The 19,248-nt window shown below is 54.3% G+C and overlaps 1 protein-coding gene across 3 annotated transcripts; it reads left to right on the forward strand.

Annotated features, from left to right (window-relative positions):
• The first annotated feature begins 4,965 nt into the window (after window positions 1-4,965).
• Pdlim4 (PDZ and LIM domain 4) lies at window positions 4,966-18,905 on the forward strand. 3 transcript variants are annotated; one of them, XM_048437681.3, is made up of 7 exons: window positions 4,968-5,143; window positions 10,035-10,186; window positions 13,708-13,786; window positions 17,530-17,711; window positions 17,884-18,047; window positions 18,360-18,477; window positions 18,598-18,905. In XM_048437681.3, exons 1-7 carry the CDS (start codon window positions 5,051-5,053, stop codon window positions 18,800-18,802), a joined length of 993 nt encoding a protein of 330 aa, XP_048293638.1. In that variant the 5' UTR covers window positions 4,968-5,050; the 3' UTR covers window positions 18,803-18,905. The 3 variants fall into 3 exon arrangements, with proteins under 3 accessions (XP_048293639.2, XP_048293638.1, XP_048293637.2); XM_048437680.3 differs by lacking the exon at window positions 4,968-5,143 and adding an exon at window positions 7,731-7,750; XM_048437682.3 differs by lacking the exon at window positions 18,360-18,477 and having other exon boundaries at window positions 4,966-5,143.
• The last annotated feature ends 343 nt before the right edge of the window (window positions 18,906-19,248 follow it).

A 19,248-nucleotide genomic window follows, 5' to 3' on the forward strand; every position in this document is an offset into this window, starting at 1 on the left:
TGTCTGTAAATGTGTCACGAGAACAAGGTTATATAGCCCTGCAGCTGAGCTGGGAGTCCATAGCCCGGTATAGCCATGCAAGGCAACGTGTCTGGCAGGGGAGCCGCGGTAATCCAGCTGCTGTAGAGGCAGTCCCTGTGATCTGTCATCTCCGCTCTTTCGGTGATGCCTTTCCTGTACCACATGGCAGTGTCTCTCTTTACCGGGCTGGGAGAAAGGAAGGTTCATGAATCCTTGCTTTCGTCTGGGAGTGATGATGGACAGGCCACAGCCAAAAGTGTTGAGGATGTAGAAGGAACACACATCTCAGTTGCTCATCCCAGGAGCCGATTTGTAAAGGGAAGCATTTCTCCTTATGGTAGAACTGATGTTCTCGGGCTCACAGATGCCTCCAGCTGCCAGGGAATCTCAGTAGGGCTCTGTTTCAAAGCATGGGGATTAATTCTCATCTTTTCACTGTCGATTTGACTGTGTTTGGAATCACCTGGGAGACACATCTCTGGCATGTCTGTGAGGGCATTTGCAGGGAAGTGTGACTTGGGGGAGGAAAACTAGAATGCAAGTGGGTGGCATCACCCAATGATCTGGGTAAGGTCTCAAACTGAATAGAAAGGAAAAAAAACAGGAGTGTGAGGTGAGCATATGTGTTCATCTAACTGCATCTTGATGGGTGATGTAGCATGGTCATTCACCTCACACTCCGGCCTCTCTGCCTTCCACATCACAGTGGTCAAAAGTCTCAGACCATGAGTGAAAATAACCCATTCTTTAAGTTTTATTTGTTTGTTTGTGGGGTCTTTTGTTTTGCTTTGTTTTGTTTTGTGTTTCTGGTCAGCTATTTTATCATAGCAACAAAACCAAGAAGTAGTGACTACGGGGGCTGCAGGGAGAATTACAACATTCAGAGCTGGGAGAGGCTGGATAATCCTCGGCAGGCTGCCTGCATCCTTTGGCCTGAATGACAATTGGGTAAAGTAAAAAAGATGAGGGTCACCCTAAGGCAAGGGTGAGACTGTGCTGTCTTTTAGGACTGCTACCTCAAGGTCTCAGTTGCTCAACACCCAAATCACGTGGGTTGCACCACAATGGCTGACAGGCTGTCTTGTCACCTCCCTATCAGGGCTGGGCCACCTCTGCCTCACCCACCTGCCTTCTGCCTCCCCTGTGTGTGAGATGATATCCACCCCAACAGGCCTCAGGGCTAGGGCCTCATGGGCTCAGCTGCACACACCTGTCCACACCCTGCCACCCAACAGCCTCTTTGTCGGGTCCCAGAGCGAGCTGGTTTCCCCTGTGAAAACAGACTCCAAGCAGGTCTGACAGGGTGACAGAAGCACAGGTGCTGACTACAAGGACAGCTGAGACGTAGCTATTCAGCTGCAGAAGGACTACAGAAGGAAGGCGCCTACCCAACGTCTATGACCAGATCAACCACTTGAAACTCAGTGAACTTGGGGTGGCCCCTCAGAGCTCCCCCAGAATCTGTTTTCTGAAAAGCTTTATTTCTGCTCTGGATTCTGTCCTGGAATCTGGCTGGAGCCCAGCAACTAGGCCCCTGTTGGCAGGATCAGCTTCGTTCATGCTTGGCCCCCAGGAGACTGACTTTCTCCAGAGCTTCCAGCATCTCGACCCCCTTAAAGATGGTACCCGGCACCCCAAACCCCAGTCTCTCAAGTCCCATTGACCCGATCTAGGCTAGACACGCTGTCAGCATTTCCTAAATTGTTGTTGAGGGATTGAATGGCACAAAACTGGTGCTGGGAAAGTCCCTTTGTCACAGCCACGCCCTCTTCTGTGTTCTGTGGAACCAAACACAGCTCAAAGGCCAGCTGGGCTGCAATCTTGGTAGTGTTTTGTCCTCCTGGATATGCTGGGCACATTCCCTACCCACCTTACGGGCTATACCACTCCAGCCCTCCCTTCTGCATGTTGCCTGCCCCATGCCTAGGGCCTGACTTGGCTCCCTATCACTATAATGGCCAGTTCTAACCCCTCAGGAAGCCCAAACAGTCCTCCCATGGCCTGCTGTCCTATGTGCATACAGACTCACCAGTCCCGGACCTCAATCACAGGCTACTGAGAGAACACGTCCTTGGGTGACCAGAGGTACTGTGGCCTGGAGCTGGGCCAGACAGGACAGGGAAATAGGAATTCTTCAGTTCTCTCCTCTGGTGACTCTCTTGGACCCTGCCATGATCAGAACTGTGGATTGGGCACAACAAAAGGAGAAGTCATTCGTCCAAGGATGTAGAACCCCAGCTAGGCTAGTGGCTGGGCTTGAAGGAGGGACACACTGGCTCAGAGGAGTTGAACTTGAACAGAACAGGCTCCACCCACAGATAAGTGACCACCAGGCCACAGCAGGTCAAGGGTCTTAGTCCTCTGACCAACACTGTGGCTCACAAGAAGGTACTTCAAGTTGGTACTGGCCCACCAACTTTACTCCACCCCACTCATGGCTGTGCATGCCCCTGGACACTCTGAGCTGAGCATTCCTAGGCCTGAAGTTGTTCCTGTCCCGCCCTCCCCTTCGCCCTAGGCTCAGACCCAAGGGCATCTCCCAAGGGCATTTGTTCCTGCTGGAGCCTGCCAGCTCTGCCAACCCATCAAGGAAAGAACACTGTGGTTTCCTCTGGCCTTGGACAGTCCTGGCTACACGTAGAGGGCCTGGGCATCTTGCCCTGAGCTACGTGGGGCTCCCTTGAAAGACAAGACCACTAAGTGTGGTCTCTAAGGCAGCAGGAGAAGTCTTCATTCTCTTAAGCCCACTCATACCCTCCTGGTCTCCTCCTGAATCACGGCCAAGCTCTAAGCCAGGATAATGATTCCCATAATTGTCATGGCATTTTTAATAGCCAGGTTTTCTATTGGGCACCAGAGAAAAGTGAGCTAGACACAGTTCTTGTCCTCACTGGGTACCTCATCCCAGCCCTTGGCAGTCTCAGGCCTTGGCACATGGAGGCCACTCAATACATTTTTTTTTTTCTGGATGAATGAGGAAGGCATGAAATGAGCAGTCTGGTTTCCCTCGGCAGTTCATATGCCCGAGGAGCCATGAAGGCCCCTAGAGCAGAGGTGACCAGCCACCACCTATCCTCACCTTAGGAAAGCCTCTAGCTTTCATGGTTACTTTGTGACCTGTTACACCACAACCACGGGGATTCAGCAACACAGCAATCTTCCAGGACCAAGGCCATCAAGGCAGGAAGGGAGCTCCGACGCCTTCACGGAGGGAGTCTTAGAAGTGTTGGAGAAGCTGCAGGACCTGACGCTTAGTTGACCTGCTGCTCCGACTTCAAGTTACCTCAGGAGTAGCCACACACTATGTGCATGCTAAGGTCTACACCCCAGTCTCCAGGAGCACAGCCGACCCAGGCTTGTCTCCTATGGCAGAGGCGGGCCTCTGATCTTCTGGCATCACCAAGAGCCCATACAGATGATAGCAGCCGTGGGCTTGGATATTCTGCATCCTTCTAAGCTGCCCAGACCCTGTACAATGGCATGGGAAACTCTATACAGCAGATTCTAGAACCATCCTTCTTCTCCCTTTCCCCTCATCTCCAGTCCTGTAAGAGAAGCTTCTGGAGAAAGATTATAAAGCCAGCAAGATCATATTCAGGAAGACTGGAACCCCCCCCCCTCCACTCCCCACCAAAAGTAATGAGGAGGTTTCTGTATAGGCAGGTCTTGGAGATGTGTAGATTAATAGAAGAAGCAAGAATGTCTGAGGAAGTTTCCAGAGCCCACTATGAGGTGCTTTGGGTGGGAACGTCCTCAGATTCCGGAAGACCTACCTGCTCTTTTCCCCCAGCGCTATGCACGTCACTCTCCCAACTGAGGAGATGGTAGCACCCTCCCTCCCTACCAGGAAAACATCCCCAGGTAGGACGTCCCGTTCTTTGTACCTGTCAAGTCATGGGTACTTTTTGACGCCAGATATTAAAGATCTAGTCGTCCCTCCCACCTCACACCCTGTGAGCATCCTAACCCTTCCCTTCAACTAAGAAGGCACCCCAAGGGTTGCCGAGAATCTTGACTAAACTAGGAGCCTCCATTGGGTCTAGAGAAGCGGTTGATGTCTGATGTGGTAAGACTGAGGTTCTCAGAGAGTGGTCTGGACAAACCATGGCGCCTCCAGAAGCTGTTAAAGGACTTCCCGGCAAGGAGAGAAGGGCCCTGGGGAGGGGGCTCCAAACACTTCCACTCCTCTACTAGGAGACAGTCACCGCTTCAGTCGGTCTCCTTTCCAGAGTGCCAAGAAACACAACACTCCTTGCATACAAGATGACTCTAAGGGAGATGACAGCAAGAAGCGGGAATACCTGGAACGATCATGCACCTTGATTCTAGATGCCAGAAAGAGGTCAGTTCCTCTAGGAAATCAGCCTAGCCTCTGCAAACTAGTTTGAGCAACTTTCTGTTTCTACTCCACCCATTCCCACCCCATCCCCCTAAGAGACCCACTGCCTGCTGCTGGCCTGGGTCTGTGTCCCTAGTCCAGGGTTACTCAGGCCCAAGGTTCGAACAGCGGTGTTCACAGAGCTCCACAGGCTGAGAGGTGGGAAGGCAGGTCGGCCCGCCAGAACCTGGAAGTGGTTTGGAAACAAGGCGCGGCCCCATCCCCCATCAGAGCCACCGCAGCCCTGCATCCCTTCCCGGGCTAGAGCACCGGCCCGTAAAAGCGACTTCAAAGGGCCAGTGCCTGCTGTCTGAGTTTCCACAGCCTGCTCGGCTCCGCAGCCAGGCGGGACCTAGACATCGGAGCGGGACCTAGACATCGGAGCGGACCCTATTCTGGGGACTTCAATAGCGGGTTGGGGGTGAGGGGTGCAGCCTGAGAAAGTGAGAGGCGGTCCTCGGAGCCCCCAAAGTGGGAGGGGTCGGGAGCCCGCAGGGCCAATCGGTGTGCGCGGGGCGCGGACAGGACGGAGTGTGGGGGGGTGTTCGGGGGCGGGCAGGCCGGGGGCGGGGCGCGGCGGCCAGGCAGCGGCAGTGGCGGCGGCGACTCCTCCGTGTCCGACTCCAGCTCTGGCTGTAGCTCCGGCCCGCGATGCCCCACTCGGTGACCCTGCGCGGCCCTTCACCCTGGGGCTTCCGCCTGGTGGGCGGCCGGGACTTCAGTGCGCCGCTCACCATCTCGCGGGTGAGTACGACCCCCGCGGGGCAGCGGAGTGGTCCTGGAGCTGAGCCCCTGCTTTTGTGGTAGACCGAGGACCCGGATCCTCGACGTGCCTGAAGCTTGAAAGCAGAGGGTCAGTCTGGGTGACCTGCGTGGAAGGGAGTTCCAGCAGAGTAGCTCAGCCCCACCCCCCTTCCCGCACAGTCTGCCCCATTTGGTGGTAAAACTCCCCAAAGGGTTCACACGCTAGCTTCCCACTTACTTTCTTTAGGGTAAGTCACTGTGGGGCCAGGGAAGAACCCGCAGACTCGGTCCAGGAGTCTGGGCAGCTCTACAGAGGCCCAGAAACTCCTCAGACCCAACCCTGCCTAAAGTTTTGGGGCAAAGTAACTGAAAGTCTACTTCCCCTACCAAAGGTCTGGGTAGCCCTAAAGGGTCTGCTGTCCTGAGAAGTCCATCCACTTCCCCACTCTGAACTTCAGTTTCTCCTCTCCTCTCAGTCACTCTAGGGGAAGCAAGCGAGAAGTACTGTTGGCTTCCAGGCCAAGGGGAGACTATGAGGTGTCATTCCACCTCCTTACAAGTCACAAAGCCAGGGACCAGTACACCCCAGTCCAGGTCCTCAAGAGTCCTGGGATCATACTCTGCTCCTAGACCTGGGGCCGAGGAGGAAGAGGAAGGGGCACAGCCCTGAAGAGGTAGTTGGTCTGATGATAGAGGGGAGGAGCTCAGGGCCTGAGGCAGGGATTCCCCAGCCTTGGAGCCAAAAGAGAAGAGAACCCAGGCTCTGCCCTTGGTGGCTCCCAGGCCAGAGGGAGGAGACAGATATGGACATCCCTTCTCCCCACAGAGGCTCCTTGAGTTTTGGGGACTTGTGTCAGGGGACTGAGATCCATTCTGCTGCTTCCACTGGCCCTGAAGGCTGGGCCAAGCTTTAGAGACTTCTTCTCAGTTCTTGGGAAGGGATAGGCACCCACCCAGTGGGTGTGGAATTGTGGAATCCTCTATATGGGAGCCTGGGTGACAGGCAGGACCAGCTGTCCTGGGAGGCCTCCCACATCTGTCCTCTCCACCAGGTCCCTTAGGCCAAGTGAGGTCTGCCTTCAGCACATCCGAGAGACTTTCATCTCCTTGTTCCCCCTAGAGATCACCACTCGTGTGTGTGTGTGTGTGTGTGTGTGTGTGTGTGTGTGTGTGTGTGTGTGTGAGTTGGGGGGAGTTGGGAAGAGAGCATCTATGTCTGCTTGGTGGATCATGCTGTGTATCTACAGAGGAGGACTGGTGAGGGTGTTAGGCCAGCCAGCGGGCCAGGCACCCTGGGTGTGAGGCCGCTGACAGGCTCAGTGGCCACGGCTGAGTGCTGCAGGCGGCTGAGAGCTAAGACATCTGTTGCCCACGCGGCTGCCTGTCCAATGGGGGAAAGGCCTCCACACGTCAGCAGAGGCTGCCCCAGCCTGTTTGGCAATGATGGGGGCTTGGAGGGAGGAGGTAGAGGCCCCTGGTGGACAGACGACTTGGGAGAGAGGCATCCTCTTCATTCCCCCAAAGTCATGTGGCAGTAGTATAGCCATAGGAGCCAGGATGACTGAGCCTGGGTTAGGGTGGGATTTGGGAGATTTACAGAGCTGGAGAGGCACAGGCCACAACTTGCCTAGCAGGTACCTCAGGGGCAACACTACAGGGACTGATGATACGTGGGCGTGTCCTCGCTAAAGGGCTTCTAGATCCCTTCCTGTGTCTTTCCAGAGCCTCTCCTATGTTTCCAGAGCCTCCCTTCCCCAGAGTCCAGTAGAAAGGGACAGCCGCATGCAGACAGTAGAGGGGTTGATTGCTTAGCTGGGTTGGGAGCTTACAGTCTTTGTAAGTGATAGGTAAACTATGATGACTATGGCCTTTTCCAAGCATCACAGGATGCCAGGCTCCACCCTCTCAAGTGTTGGTACCAGCACCTTCCTAGCAACCAGTTCTTGGAATGAGCCTTGCTGTATGCCTACCTCTTATAAAGATGTTATATGCCATGAAGGTCGCTGGAAGTTCCCATTATAGTCCTTAGACTCCTGGCCTCACCTTTTAGATTGGGAGACCGAGGCATAGAAAAGTTAAGATACACAGGGAAGGGGAGTATGAGCTGGGATCCAGGCCTGCTTGGAGTTTGCAGTGACTATCTGGTGAGACGGTGCGACCCTCTGTGGCTCCCACCCACCACAGGCATCTGCAGTGGGCACAGCAGGGCCTGGAATGCGGCAGGTGAGGGGGCTGACTCATTCCCCAGCTCTCCATCTGACCTCACTACCCCCATCTTTCTTCTGTCTGTCTGGTTATCTTGTACTGTACAGCTCAACGACTGGCCAAACCCCACCACTTCCAGTGATTTCCTTGTTTGGAATGTTCCAGGGTTCCCAACCCCACGAGAAACGTCAGCATCTCACCCCAGGGCCTATAGACCCTGCAATATCTGGCCCCTGAAGCTTCTCTTACTTGGTTCCTTCCACTTTTCCTTCACTAGTGATGCTCCAAGTCGCACAAGCCTCCCTCCTTCTCTCTTGGATGAACCATTATACCACTGGGTTTCCACCCCGTGTGTTATCTCCACACGCTTCCTTTTCGCACAGAAGGACAGTGGCTAACAGGGTAAGCTTTGATTTGGACCCAGTTAGCCTAGGTGAGAATTCCGACTCAGCTGTTTATTAATTAAATATTTCTTTGTCTTCTTTGGACCTCGGTGGCTTAGTCTAGGAAATGGGCTTGCCGTGAGAATTCAGGAGACAATGCGTGCAGAGGGCAGCCGGGAGTCACGGTTTCCTGGCTTCGAGCCCTCTTTGACCAGAACTCCCTAAGCTCAATGGCGCTGGCCGCATCCCAGCCACCTCTGCTTTCAGGAACTTCCTCCACCTACAGGGACCTGAATGCACCCCTTGTGCTGGCTGAGTCATCTTGTAGCCTGCTAGCCCTGAGGAAGAAGACTCCTGTCCAGTGGGGGGAATGGGCCACAGTGCCCTTGCTCCAGCCCTCTCCTTGTTCATCTGTAGGCATGAGAACACCTTTGGCCTCACCTGGTGACTGAGAGGTTACCCTGTGCCAGATACAGAAATGTTCTGGCACAGATTGGGTATCCGTGAAGAGCAGTGAGCTCTGACGGAACCTTGTCAAGAGAATGGGACCAGATGGTGCCAATTGGGCACCTGCCCCAAGAGGACAGGCTTGTGCAAGTGCCTGGTGCCCAAGCCCAGTGAGTGAATATTTATGGTGGACTGGTTGTCTAGGGCATCACACTCTAAAAGAGAAGTTTCCTTGAGCAAGATGGGGAGATAATTCAGTTGGGAAAGTGCTTACCATGTAAACACACGGACCTAGGTTTAATCTCCAGCCCTTCATAATAAAGCCAGGTGCAGGTCCAGGGAGACAGATCAGTAGGTAAAGTGCTTGCATAAGATTTTGAGTTTGGATCCCCAGGATGCTTGCAAAAGCTGGATCTGGTAAAGCATGCCTGCAACCTTTGCACAGGGGTAGGTGGTGACAGGCAGATCCCAGAAGGTCACTGGCCAGGAAGTCTAGCGAAAAATGGTGAACTCCAGGTTCAGTAAGAGTCCCTGTTTCAAAACAATAAAGGCAGAGAGCCATAGAGGAATACCCTTATTCTGGCTTCTACACATGTGCACACAGGCAAGCACACACGCACACACACACACACACACACCACACATATACACACGCACACACCACATGTATACACATGAGGGTGGGAGGAGAAAGCATATTTCTTGAGGCTGCCTATTTCAGGGCAAGGCATCTTGGGCAGTGCCCACACCACGCTTCTAGCCAAGGAACTGCCAGCGCTTGGCTTTGTCCACTCTCTTTTAGAAACTGGCTGAGCTGAGCCTGCCAGGGTTGCCAGGAGCTCCCACCCCCAGTCCCACTGATAGCAACAAGGTCATTGGCAACTCTCAGGCCACAGAGAGGTGTGGGCTGTTCATACTAGGCAAGAATGAAGACTCCTTGTCTGTTTCCCATCTGTCTCCAGGATGCCCTGCCACCTGGGTCCCCTGGGGTTCTTATTTAGACATCTCGGTGTCTTTCCACACCCTCATCACTTGAACAAAAGTGCTTGGGTCTGTTGGGTCAATAGAGGACTCTAGGGGTCCTGCAGGGGACGCAGAGTTGGAGTTATGACCCCAGAGTACAGGTTGTCAGCTGGAATTGGATGGCTTTGAACTTGCCTAAGGTGATGTACTCACCCCCCTTCTAATTGTAAAGGTGTGTTGGCAATCCAGGGGTGCAGGTAATAGGGGCACAAGGAGTTACTGGCGGAGGAACTGGGCTCTGCGCTGAGGCCTAAAGGAGGAAGTGGGCTAGTTAGTAAGCAGGGTTAAAGAGTCAGCAGAGTGTACCAGCTGGAAGGAACAGCATTTGGGGAAGATGTGAGTGCTGGCTGGTGCTTTTAAGTACCCTACAGGTGTTTAGATGGGATAACCATAGTGTGATGGAGCAGGTGAATGCAGGTGGGCATGAGAGATGAGACCAAATAAGTAGGGTCAAGGGCAGCTTGAGTAGTGTGTTGTCAGTGTAAAATACCTAATATGTATGACATGTCCACGTTCTGTGTGTGTCTGGGCATATATGTGCTTGTGTGTCTGAGTGTGCCTTGCATATCTTAGTGTACCTACACAGACTATAGCGTTGTCCTTGTCCCCGTCTAGAAGCCCTTCATATATCCTTACATCTAACCAGGTTTGCAGGGGCTGGAGATGGGCTTTGAAATCAGAGGCCACAAGGGGACCTCAGCCACCCTCTTAGCTTGTCCACCCACAGGTCACACTGGCTCAAGGCCACACTGGCCAGGTGCTGAGGTTGAAGGATATCTAGTGCAGAAGGCCACATGATAACTGTGCCAACCATGTGATTTCTCTAACCACAGGTTCATGCTGGAAGCAAAGCGGCCCTGGCTGCCCTGTGCCCAGGTGACCTGATCCAAGCCATCAACGGCGAGAGCACAGAGCTCATGACACACCTGGAGGCCCAGAACCGCATCAAAGGCTGCCATGATCACCTTACCCTCTCTGTGACAAGGTACAGATGGGCAGGCTGGGCTGGAAAGGTGGTAGGCCATGGAGGGGGTGGGGTGGGTGCTGGCCAACCTGATGAACTAAGCCAGCACAACCTTTCTGCCTCAACTTGGAGCACACCATCCAGGCCCAGACCTAGAGACTGGTGCTGTCATGATGCCTGAGTAGCACTAGTTAGCTCAGAGTGCTTTGTTGCCTTTGCGTTAGCAGAAATAAGATCTTGAGCTGGGCGGCGCACACCTACGATCCCAGTTCTTAGAAGGCTGAGAGAGGGGCAGCAAGAGTTCAAGGTTAGCCTGAGCCAGGGTAGTGAGATCTTATCTCAATGCAAAAAATCCAAACAAAACAAAACAAAACAAAAATCCACATCAGTCCTTTTCCCTCCTCCAAGGGACCAGTTTGGTGACCAGCTCATCTGCAGACTAACTTGAAAATGTAAAATCTAGTGTAGGCCCACTTTACAGATTAAGCTAGCAAAGCAGAGGACACTTTAAAAAAAAAGTCACATAACCAGGCCATAGAGAGTAGGTGCTCTCTCTCTCCCTCCCTCCCTCCATCCCTCCCTCCCTCTCTCTTCCTCTAGTGGCTGCCAGCCTTTCTGACCAATCCCACAGCTGTTCTGCCTCCACAGCTGTCTTTACCAGGGCCTATGACTCTGTTCTGGTTAAATCTGGATTTGGAACAAGCCTTCCTTCCATGGACCATGTAATGCTGTACAACCCATCATGAAGGGATAGGGGTGGGGGCAGGTAACGTGCCCCAAAGATGGTGCTGGGATGAAGATTCAAGCCTCTGCCTTGCTCAGGCATTGGCTCTTTAAGCAGTTCCCATGAGCAGTTGGCTTCTCCATCTGCCTTTTCCGCCTGGCTCCAGAGCCACAACTCAGTTTGCCACATTTGCTGCTAACAGGGACTTTCCACGACCCCCTGTGGATCTGTGTGGGCAAAACCATCTCAAAACCACAACACAGTTAACCCATGCCTGATTGATCCATTGGCTCCAAGCCTTTAAGCATGATGAAGAGGGTTATGAGGTAGCCCCTGCTTGTGCCTGGCTTGTGACCAGGTCCCTGTTGGGGTCAGGAATCTCGGACATTCCCTCAGCTCTGAGCAGCCCAGCTGTAAGTCTCTGCTCCATTTTGGCACCCAGAGGGCTCCCCAGTCTCATCTAGACCCTTCTATCTTAGGTACCCATACGAGCTCCGTGAGCCTGTGTTTCCTTTCCCATACATCCCGTTTCTCACTCTCTGCCAGACTGAGGCATGACTGGTTAGGGGAGGCTTTGCCCACAAGTAGCCTCTGAGGCCTCCCAGTTTGGCAGGGTTCCTGGGCCCTGACTCACCTCTGGCTTTGTTCTCTAGCTGAATGAGGGCAGCCGTAGAGATGGTGGAGCTGGGGGGAGGCTCAAAAGGGTCCTGAGTCAGGAGATTCCCAGAGAGAATGATGTAAGGGATGGGAGCGGGGTGGAGATCCCCCTTCCTTCCTTCCTTTCCTGGTCATTTGTTCCAATCTAGGCATGGATGGAGCCAGGAGGCCACTTCCCTGTTGCATTGTGGGAATTACAGTCTCAGAACGCCATGTGGCCATGGAGCAGATGAGAGCACACGGTCCATGTCACAGGGCCATGCCTCCAACACGTGCTTTACTCCACCCCACCCACCCCTGACCCCGAACTTCTGTCAGGGGCCACCTTGTCATCTTGTCGCTGAGTGGTGAGGTTTCCCAACCTCGCTCAGTCAGAATGAAAACTCACGGCTTTCCCTCCCTCCACCACCTCCAATCTGCACACACCAGACTTGGGGGATTTGGCAACATGGCTACCTAGACTAGACCCTCAGCCCAACCCTCTTTCTGTTGGGCCTACCTACAAGGCTTCAGTCCCTGCTCCCTGTCCAGCTCCCTCCTCGGGGCTATGCCAGGGCACAAGGAACATCTTCCACCTCCTTCATAGATTCTGCAGAGGGTCAGCCTGGCTAGATGAGGGACTTGGCATTCTGCTTAGAGCAGCTTCCCTGCCTCTGGCACCCTGCTAGCTTCCCCTGCAGACTGAGATGCGCAGGAAAGGCCTGTTTCCCTCTAGACTTATTTTATGTGGAGCCAAAGGCAGGCATCTAATAACCCGAGTCAGACCACATCTCTCGGGCCTGTTCCATGGATCAGAACCTTCCTCCTCTCAACCACGCCCTGCCACAGGTAGTCTCTGTTTCCGTCATTAGCACCTTTGCATAGCCCAGCTTTTACTTCTCGTTTTGTTTAAAGATGGGCAGCTGGAGCCACCTGCATAGCCCGAAGTGGAACTCAATATATGCCTAAGGCCTCCAGTCTTATCTGACATCTTGGGCTATTCTCATGGCACTGGGTACTTGGTTCTCTCTGGCCCTTAGATCCCAGGCTTATGCCATTCTGGGCAGATGTTTAGAAAAATATGAGGCAAAATAGTCAAACAAGGCATCCCTGGTGTGTCATACTGGAATTCGGAGTAGGAAGATGTGGTTAGAGCTATTTCAGAGGCGTCACTCGGGAACCCAGCTGAGTGGCTCGCGACAAAGGCTGTGAGGAAACGGTTGACCTCCAGAAGATGGTGAGCAGGGTGAACAGAGGTGACAGATAGATCACGGAGTCAGTGTGGATACAGTATTAAACCCCTGAGCCATTGAGCTGGGTGTGATGGCGCACACTTTTAATCCCAGCACTGGGGAGACAGAGGCAGGTGGATTTCTGTAAACTCAAGGCTAACCTGGTCTACATAGAGAGACCTTGTCTAAAAAAAAAAAAAAATGCCTGAACCAGCAAGAGGGAAGGAGGCAGGACTGATCTCTGGGAAGTCCCAGGAGGCCTCTTGGTTGAGCGACATTATTTCCACAGTCTAACCAGACTTGCTATACGTCGCCTGCCAACCCAGGGTCCACACGCCCTCCTGGCTTGCCTCTCCTAGAGCTACTGAGTGGCAGGGCTGGGCCCAGAGCCTGTAGGCCCGCCTGTCCTGCTTATGGCAGGTTTATGATGTTTTTCTCCCTCCTGAGTGGTGTTTGGCTTTTGGTTTCTATGGCGAAGCAGGAATTTCCTAATGGCCTGTTTCCCATCTGGGCTGGGCAGACATCAGTGATGACTCTGCCTGGGTGGGTGGAGGCAGCAGGAGGGGAGGTGCTCCCCCACAGCCTCCATTTCACCTCCCTGAGAGCCACCCAGGCCCCGGCCAGAGGCTGCGGAGGTCAGAGGATGAACGGGACTGGCTCCCGGCTAATCCATGTGTGAGGCCTGGCCTGTCTTGCTGTGGTCTGAGCCTCCTGGAGTGGAGGGAAAAGAGGGGCTGAGCTGCAAGCTCTTCAGGAATGAGATGGGCAGGAGGGCAGACCTGAGCTTGTGGCTTCCGTAGACACTACTGTGCTAAATGGGGAAATGCTGAGACATAGCCTTTCTCCCTGCCTCACAAGCCCTAAACCTAACCCCTCCAGTCCCTGGTTCCTAGGCATGGTGGGGAGGGCGATAGGCAGATATATCTCACCCCCCACAATTCCTGCTGCAGGCCTGAGAGCAAGAACTGGCCCAATGCACATGACGACAAGGCTCAAGCACATAGGATCCACATTGACCCTGAATCCCAGGTATGTACAGATGCTGCTGGCCTGGCCCAGCTGACTCGAAGTGAGATCAGGGAAGAGGAGCAGGCATGGCCCAGATTCCACCTATACCAGTGATGTTCAGATGGCCAGGACATATAGTGAAAGAGAAGGCTCTTCTGGGCCTTGCCTGCCTATATCCCATGCTCTCGAGGTGGTGAGCACCTGCAGTGGGCTTGTCCCGACTCCAGGCAATCCTGCATTCTTGGCAAGGGTGCCTGTGATGGACTGGGGCTGGGCTAGGTCTTGGCTCAAGGTTTCCACACACTGAGCTAAGGTTTACTCCCATACCCAGAGATGCCAGATCAAAAAAAGTCAACAGGCTTGGAGAGAGATGGGGGTGGGGAGGTGGCAGCCTAGAGTCATGGGTGAACTTAGGCTATGGCCGCACCTGCCTTGTGCCAGCCTTAAGTACTCTGTCTGAGGCTGGGGAGTTCTTGTTTTGTGTCGCATAGACTTTGCAGGTGTGTCCTGTCCTTAAGAGAGTGAGGGGACATGGATGCTGTAGGCTCTCAGGAGGGGTAGCCAAGTGCAGCAGGCTCAGATCCCTAGAGCTTGCTCCATATCTGGACAAAGTGGACCCTGGGCTAATCTGTGATGTAGCTTGATCTAGAACACTCAGCATGCAAGGCGTGCTTTTGTCTGCTTTCTTCATACCGAGGAAAAGGGACCAGGCAGAGAGAAGAGGTTTCAACAAGAAGTCAGAGATGGCTCCCCAGAGAAAGGAAGAGTATCCAAGCCCAGACCTTAGGACCCAGACAGAAGGGTGTGGGAAGCGGAAATGTACACGGACAGGCGAGCACTTACAAGCCCAGGGGTGAGCGGCCAGAGCAGAGAGAGGGTAGGAAGTGGGGAAGCATAGCTACCAAGAGGCTCTCAGGTCCTTTGTCCTGGACTTCAGCTTGTCCTGGAAGACATCTGTGTCTTTGAAGCATTCTTTGCTCTATCTGAGGTCCTGCGGGTAGGGAGGAGAGGACAGATTTGGCTGAAAACAGCCAGGCAAGGAGGACCAGAAGGTGGGCAGTTCCTACCCACCTCTCAGGGCTACCAGTGCTGAAAGGACAGTGGTGGGACTCACCAGAGACCAAGGCCTGTGAGCCCCAGAGACCAGGGGCTGCTCCCCTTTGGGGTTGGAAGACAGGGGTGCAGAATGGCTCCCTTTTAGGCTTGGGAGACTGGGGCTGCAGAGTGGCTTCCCTACAGGGTCAGGTGGCCAGGGCTGCAGTGCCTTGTCCCCTTTCTTTTCCTCTCGGATTCCTTCAAAGGCCACTGTGCCTGCAGTGGTGGCCCTTACTGTAAGGAGACTGATTTTCCACAAACAACAGAGCAGTCCCCTCCCAGCTGCTGCCCCCCCTTTTGTACTTAAAAGGTCGTGGGCTCCATGGGTGGTGACAAAAACACCCTCCCCACCCCTGCAGGGCTGTGTCCCCAGAAGCACAGACACAAGGCTCATTGTCCCCACACTGCTCCCACCCTCTGAGTGCGGGGGTGGGGCTGGCTAGAACCATCAGAGAGGGAGGAAACCACACTTAGCCCTAGGCCAACACAGGGCACCCCTGGCACACATCCCCAAGTGGAATGGGGCAGGGTAACTGTAGTCTTAGAACCACATTCTCTGCAAGATCACAGGAGACCCCCTTTTCTCAAGGCCCATGTGAGACTGAGGGCCTTTGGGCCACCCAGGAAGAAGCTTAGCACTAAGGAAAGCTTTCTGGTGTGTGTGGGGGGTGGGGTTGGGGGGGCTTGAACACCCAGACTGCTGAGACTCAGCCTTGAAGAGAGCCACCTGTTCCTCTGGGTGCAGTGTTCACCTCCGTTCTTGTTGAGTGTCCTATTGTCCTGTGTCTGGCCACCCTCTCGTTGACACTCTTCTGAGACTGCACCAAGCACACCAGTACCAGGCTCAGAGCATAAGGTGTGTGGTACACTGCCAGCCGGAGAGAGGAGATAGAGGAAAGGGCGTGCAGGAATTCCCATGACAGCCATCCAGCCTGACAGCGGCCTGTGCTAAGCGCTTGGTGCATTCAGTCATCTTACTTCACCCTGAGCACTTCATCCTGAGGAGCCATGCTGCTGAGCCCATCCCATTCTCCAGGTTAGGGGAAGAAGCAGGTTCAGAGAATAAAGTGCTCCAGTGGGTGACGGAACTGCCACTCAGACACACACCGAGGTCACCACTGAGTTCAGACCCAGAAAAACCACTGCATGGGTGGCCATGGGAGGGGCCATAGCTCAATGATGACCCTGCAGTCAGCTCCCACACCCTGCTGGGTGGGGGTGAGAGGGCGAGTGAGGGACCGCCATCCTCCCAACCTCTGCTTCCTGACTCCCATTCCCCCCTTTTCCACTGAAGTCGCATGCAGAGCTCAGCCCCACCCCCTCCCCAGTCCAACCCCTACCGACCACAACCCATCTGGTCCCCATTATAGGCCCGGCCTGCCTGCCTGCCTGTCTACCCTGCAGACGCATGTGTGCGAGTGCTCAGGTTTCTAGGGCCTTTCACTGGGGACCAGGGGTCCTGCTGCTGCCACTGTCGCCACCACAGCAGCATTGGTAGGGCCCTACGTGGCCTTTGTTGAAATTTGAGGGGCAGGGTGTGCCCTACCCAGATGATTCTGTCCTGCAAAGATCAGGGGAAATCAAGGCAGAGCCTGGAGAGTCTGACTGCTTTAGTGCTGGGAGCTGCCTGAGCCCAAGCTGGTCTCTTTCCCGTTAGGGAGCATTCTCTTTCCTTCTCATCCATCCAGGCTCCCTGTCCACACTGCAGAACAGAAAGACAGACAGACAGACAGACAGACAGACAGACAGACAGACACACACACACACACACACACACACACATTCCCCTGGACTGAGACACACCCATGATCTAAACTTGGGCTTTATCCCCTAAATGAGGCCGCTTCACCTGCCAGGCCAGGTTTAACCACTTGGCCTTCCCCAGGATGACAAGCACTGGCCCCCAGTGTGTGTGACCTTGCAGGCATGAACAAAGGTGCAGGTAGGGAGATTGGCTGGCCCGTGTGTATTGTCCTAACCCATGTCTTTAAAGGCACTTGTGAGAGTATGTGTGCCCCTGTTCACATGGCTGTGGACATACTGTGTGCCTTGTGCCTGTGGGCTGAGATCAGCACAACTTTGGACTCTGCATGGACCCAGGAACCCAGACCCTGTTCAGACCCACACCTCAGAGCTCCTATTCTGTCCTTACAGGCTGAGCAGCCAGCACAAGCCACCCCTCATGCAGTTCTTTCAACCATAGGCACTGGGCTTCTCTTGGGGTAGTGGGGCGCAGTTTCCACTCCTTGTCTGCTGCTCCCCCAGGAAAGCTACAAAAGTGGGGAGCAGGGATAGGATGCAGCTGACCTCATGGCGGCATGCTTTTACCTCAGGCTTCCCTCTGAAGGGCCTTCACGAGCGCCCATGGGGCCCTTCCCAACTATAGGATAAGGGTTTCTTTTTGTATTTCCAGTCATGGACCCTTTGAGTGCTTGGGTACAAAAGCTTGGAAATGTCAGAGCAGAGGTAGCTAACCAACATAGAGACCTGGAATAGCAGGGTGAAGGAAAGAGCATGTCAACAGGAACTGCCAGAGTTCAGAGGACTCCTGATGCTGGCACCATAGCCTAGAGATGTCAAAGGAGTGGCCAGCAGTGGCCAGAGAGGACTGGCATAGCAGGGTGGAGCAGGAGAGTCAGCAGGAGTGGTCAAAGGTCTCACTCTTCCAGGACTGCAGTCCAGTGACCAGCAGGCGGTCCTCCGTCTCTGGGTTTGGGCTAGACGACAACAGATCAGGCCTGGGATCTCCATACGGTCAGCCATCTCGCCTTCCAGTCCCTCACAATGGCAGCAGCAATGAGGTCACCCTGCCAGCCCAGATGAGCGCTCTGCATGTGTCTCCACCTCCCAGGTAGGACAGAGGCCAGGCTTCCGAAGCCACACCCGGATCTATCCTAATCCATCAAATCTCAGCCATTCCCATCCTGGCCCCTAAAACTTGATCTTGGAGCCCCATGTAGTTATAGGCCACCAAAACCAAGGATGGAATTATCACGCTAGCCTTCCATCTCTCTCCTGCCCAGCGCTGACACAGCCAGGGTTCTCCCTCGGAACAGGGACTGCAGGGTGGACCTGGGTTCAGAAGTCTACAAGATGTTAAGGGAACCAGCAGAGCCAGCAGCCTCAGAACCCAAGCAGTCTGGATCTTTCCGCTACTTGCAAGGGATGCTAGAGGCTGGCGAAGGTGGTAAGGCTCCCAACTCCTTCTCTCACCTGCCTCCCCTCTCTCCACAGGGTCCCAGCTCACCCTCCACTCCTCCAACCCCTACCAATGCACACCTTCCAGCCATCTGCCCCTCTTCAACTCCACCAAGTCTATGCCTCCACCAAGCCTTCACCCTCTGATTTCCACTTCACCGCCACATGGCTCCCCCTTACCTCATATCAACCAAGTGCTTCCCCTCTAGGCTTCTGACCAGGGCCCAGAAGTAGCATCCTGCCGAAATGGGGTTTTTAGTCTCACCTACCCCATTCATATCTCCTGCACTCTGGATTTCAGGGGAGCGGCCTGGGTCTGGTGGTCCCAGGAACCTCAAGCCAGCAGCCAGCAAGCTGGGTGCTCCGCTGAGTGGCTTGCAGGGGCTACCAGAGTGCACGCGCTGTGGCCACGGGATCGTGTGAGTACCCACCCTGCTGCCCACCTGCACCACCACTGCCACACCCCTGCTCTCCAGGGCCCTGGATGGAGGTTTGTCCTAGAACACGTCCATCATCTGTCCCTCTTTTCCCCACCACAGGGGAACCATTGTCAAGGCAAGGGACAAGCTCTACCATCCTGAGTGCTTCATGTGTAGCGACTGTGGCCTGAATCTCAAGCAGCGTGGGTACTTCTTCTTAGAGGAACGGCTGTACTGCGAGAACCATGCCAAGGCACGAGTCAAGCCACCAGAGGGATATGATGTGGTGGCCGTGTACCCCAACGCCAAGGTGGAAATCGTCTGAGCTGGGAAATCTTGCCTCACCTGCTCCATTTGCTGTCCCCCAATGGCCCGTGTAAATATATGTCCTCCTGGCCTCTCTAATAAAGTCCCTCTGCTTGCTGGTGTCTGGTCTGCCAACCTCCAGTACAGGCCAAGACTCCAATGTGCCGTAAGATCAATTCAGGTGCCAGGCCTGTTCTAGACACCAAGTTCAGTGACGAGCCAGACAGGTCTTGTGTTGTTCCCGCGGCCTAGGTTGGATGGCAGACTGTCATAAGGGATAGCTTCGCTAATACTGAAGTCAGATGCTGCAGTGGAACAAAGAGTTTGACCTGGGTGAGGTTAGGAAAGATGATAGCTGAGACCCAAGAGATGGGGGAGGCAAGAGTCGCCACACAGTCAGGAAATAGTCAAAGATAAGTATGGGCCATGAAGGCCCTGGTGTGCCTGATGTCTGTGTGAGTGGTC

This window comes from Myodes glareolus, chromosome 9, assembly GCF_982192425.1.
Source record: "Myodes glareolus chromosome 9, mMyoGla1.1, whole genome shotgun sequence".
NCBI lineage: Eukaryota > Metazoa > Chordata > Mammalia > Rodentia > Cricetidae > Myodes > Myodes glareolus.

Excerpts from the sequence above, each read along its gene's own strand:
- Pdlim4 (XM_048437681.3), top strand. The coding sequence starts at position 5,051 with ATGCCCCACTCGGTGACCCTGCGCGGCCCTTCACCCTGGGGCTTCCGC. Across the intron at positions 17,712-17,883 it reads CATGTGTCTCCACCTCCCAG|CGCTGACACAGCCAGGGTTC; the intron begins GTAGGACAGAGG and ends TCTCCTGCCCAG. Across the intron at positions 18,478-18,597 it reads CGCTGTGGCCACGGGATCGT|GGGAACCATTGTCAAGGCAA; the intron begins GTGAGTACCCAC and ends TCCCCACCACAG.